The sequence below is a fragment of the Penaeus chinensis genome, chromosome 4 (assembly GCF_019202785.1).
Source record: "Penaeus chinensis breed Huanghai No. 1 chromosome 4, ASM1920278v2, whole genome shotgun sequence".
Taxonomy (NCBI): domain Eukaryota; kingdom Metazoa; phylum Arthropoda; class Malacostraca; order Decapoda; family Penaeidae; genus Penaeus; species Penaeus chinensis.
The window spans coordinates 3,984,092-3,986,587 of NC_061822.1; the positions used below are offsets into that span (position 1 = coordinate 3,984,092).

Below are 2,496 nucleotides of genomic sequence, written 5' to 3' on the forward strand. Positions count from 1 at the left end.
GAAAGGAAGTCCGTATAACTAACAGCAAAGTCCTCCAGCTTATCGAATTACGCTAAGTGACTGAGCAGAAAAGATCTGCTCAGGAAATGGAGAACAGACCAGTTTACAAGTTTCCGTCTCATAAAAAGCAGCAAAGCAACAACAACAACAACAACAAAACAACAATAGCAGCAACAACAACAGCAACAACAAAAGGAACAACAGCAACAGCAACAACAACAACACCAACAGCAACAAGAACATCAACAACAGCAACAACAACAGCAACAACAACAGTAGCAACAACAGTAACAACAACAGCAACAACAACAGCAACAACAACAACAGCAACATCAACAACAGCAACAACAACAACAGCAACAGCAACAAGAACAGCAACAACAACAACAGTAACAACAACAGTAACAACAACAACAGCAACAACAACATAAGCAACAACAACGACGCCAACAGCAACAACAACAACAGTAACAACAGTAGCAACAAGAACAGCAACAACAACAGCAACAACATCAACAGCAACAACAACAACAGACACAGCAACAACAGTAACAACAGCAACAACAACAACAGCAACAACAACGGCAACACCAACAACAACAATAATAGCAACAGCAACAGCAACAGGAACAGCAACAGCAACAACAACAACAACAACAGGAGCAGCAACAACAGTAACAGCAACAACAACAGCAACAAAAACAACAACAACAACAACAGCAAACGCACCAGAAGCAACAGTAACAGCAAAAACAACAGCAACACAAACAACAACAACAACAGCATCAACAGGAACAGCAACAACAGCAACAACGACAGCAACTACAACAGCAACAACAGTAACATCACCAAAACCAACAGCAACAGCAACAGCAACAACAACAGCAACGACAACAGCAACAACATGAACAACAAAACAGCAACAGCAACAACAGTAACAGCAACAACAACAGTAACATTAACAACATCAACAGGAACAGCAACAACAGCAACAGCAGCAAAAAAGTGACAGCAACAACAACAACATCAACAGGAACAGAAACAACAGTAACAGCAGTAACAACAACAACAACAGTAACAGCAACAACAGCAACAACTGTAACAAGAACAGCAACAACAAGAATAGCAACAAGAACAGCAACAGGAACAGCAAAACAGCAACAACAGCAACACCAACAGCAAAAACAACAGCAACAACAACAGTATTAACAACAGCAACAACAGTAACAAGAACAGCAACAAGAACAGCAACAGGAACAGCAACAACAACAACAGCAACAACAACAGCAAAAACAATAGCAACAACAACAGTATTAACAACAGCAACAACAGTGGCAACAACAGTAACAACAACAGCAACAACAACAAAAACAGCTACAGCAACAACAACAACAGGAACAACAGCAACAACAACAGCAACAGCCACAGCAACAACAACAACCGCAACAGCAAAAACAACAGCAACAACAGCAACAGCAACAACAACAGCAACAGCAACAGCAAAAACAACAGCAACAGCAACAACAACAGCAACAACAACAGCAACAGCAACAGCAAAAACAACAGCAACAGCAACAACAACAGCAACAGCAACAACAACAACAACAGCAACAGCAATAAAACAGCAACAGCAACAACAACAGCAACAGCAACAGCAACAACAAAAACAACAGCAACAGCAACAGCAACAGCAAAAACAACAGCAACAGCAACAACAACAGCAACAGCAACAACAACAACAACAGCAACAGCAAAAAAAACAGCAACAGCAACAACAACAGCAACAGCAACAGCAACAACAAAAACAACAGCAACAACAACAGCAACAGCAAAAAAAACAGCAACAGCAACAGCAAAAACAACAGCAACAGCAACAACAACAACAAAAACAACAGCAAGAGCAACAGCAACAACAAAAACAACAGCAACAACAACAGCAAAAACAACAGCAACAGCAACAACAACAACAACAGCAACAACAACAGCAACAGCAAAAAAAACAGCAACAGCAGCAACAGCAACAACAGCAACAACAACAACAACAGCAACAACAAAAACAACGACAGCAACAACAACAGTAACAACAACTGCAACAACAACAGCAACAGCAACAACAACAGCGACAACAGCAACAGCAACAACAACAGTAACCGCAACAACAACAACAACAGGAACAACAACAGAAACAGCAACAGCAACGACAGCAACAACAACAGTAACAGCAACAACAACAGTAACAACAACAGTGACGACAGCAACAACAACAGTAACAGGAACTGCAACAAAAACAGTAACAGCAACAGGAACAGCAACAACAACAGCAATAACAACAACAGCAACAACAACAGCAACAGGAACAGCAACAACAACAGCAACAACAACAACAACAGTAACAGCAACAATAACAGCAACAACAACAGTAACAAGAATAACAGCAGTAACAGCAATAACAACAACAACAACAACAGTAACAACAGGAACAACAACAACATCAAA

At 40.5% G+C, this 2,496-nt stretch overlaps 2 protein-coding genes across 2 annotated transcripts; both read left to right on the forward strand.

The window, feature by feature from the left end:
* Positions 1–232: 232 nt before the first annotated feature.
* On the forward strand, positions 233–838 carry LOC125025051 (putative uncharacterized protein DDB_G0286901; the record flags this gene model as incomplete). Its single annotated transcript, XM_047612930.1, has 1 exon — positions 233–838. A coding segment is annotated over one exon (606 nt), but the record flags the coding sequence as incomplete, so codon positions are not given.
* A 226-nt stretch (positions 839–1,064) lies between these two features.
* On the forward strand, positions 1,065–2,115 carry LOC125025050 (probable serine/threonine-protein kinase cdc7; the record flags this gene model as incomplete). The annotated part of the gene is given in 4 exon segments (XM_047612929.1): positions 1,065–1,122; positions 1,352–1,846; positions 1,900–1,964; positions 1,966–2,115. Coding segments are annotated over 4 exon segments (768 nt in total), but the record flags the coding sequence as incomplete, so codon positions are not given.
* Positions 2,116–2,496: the final 381 nt, after the last annotated feature.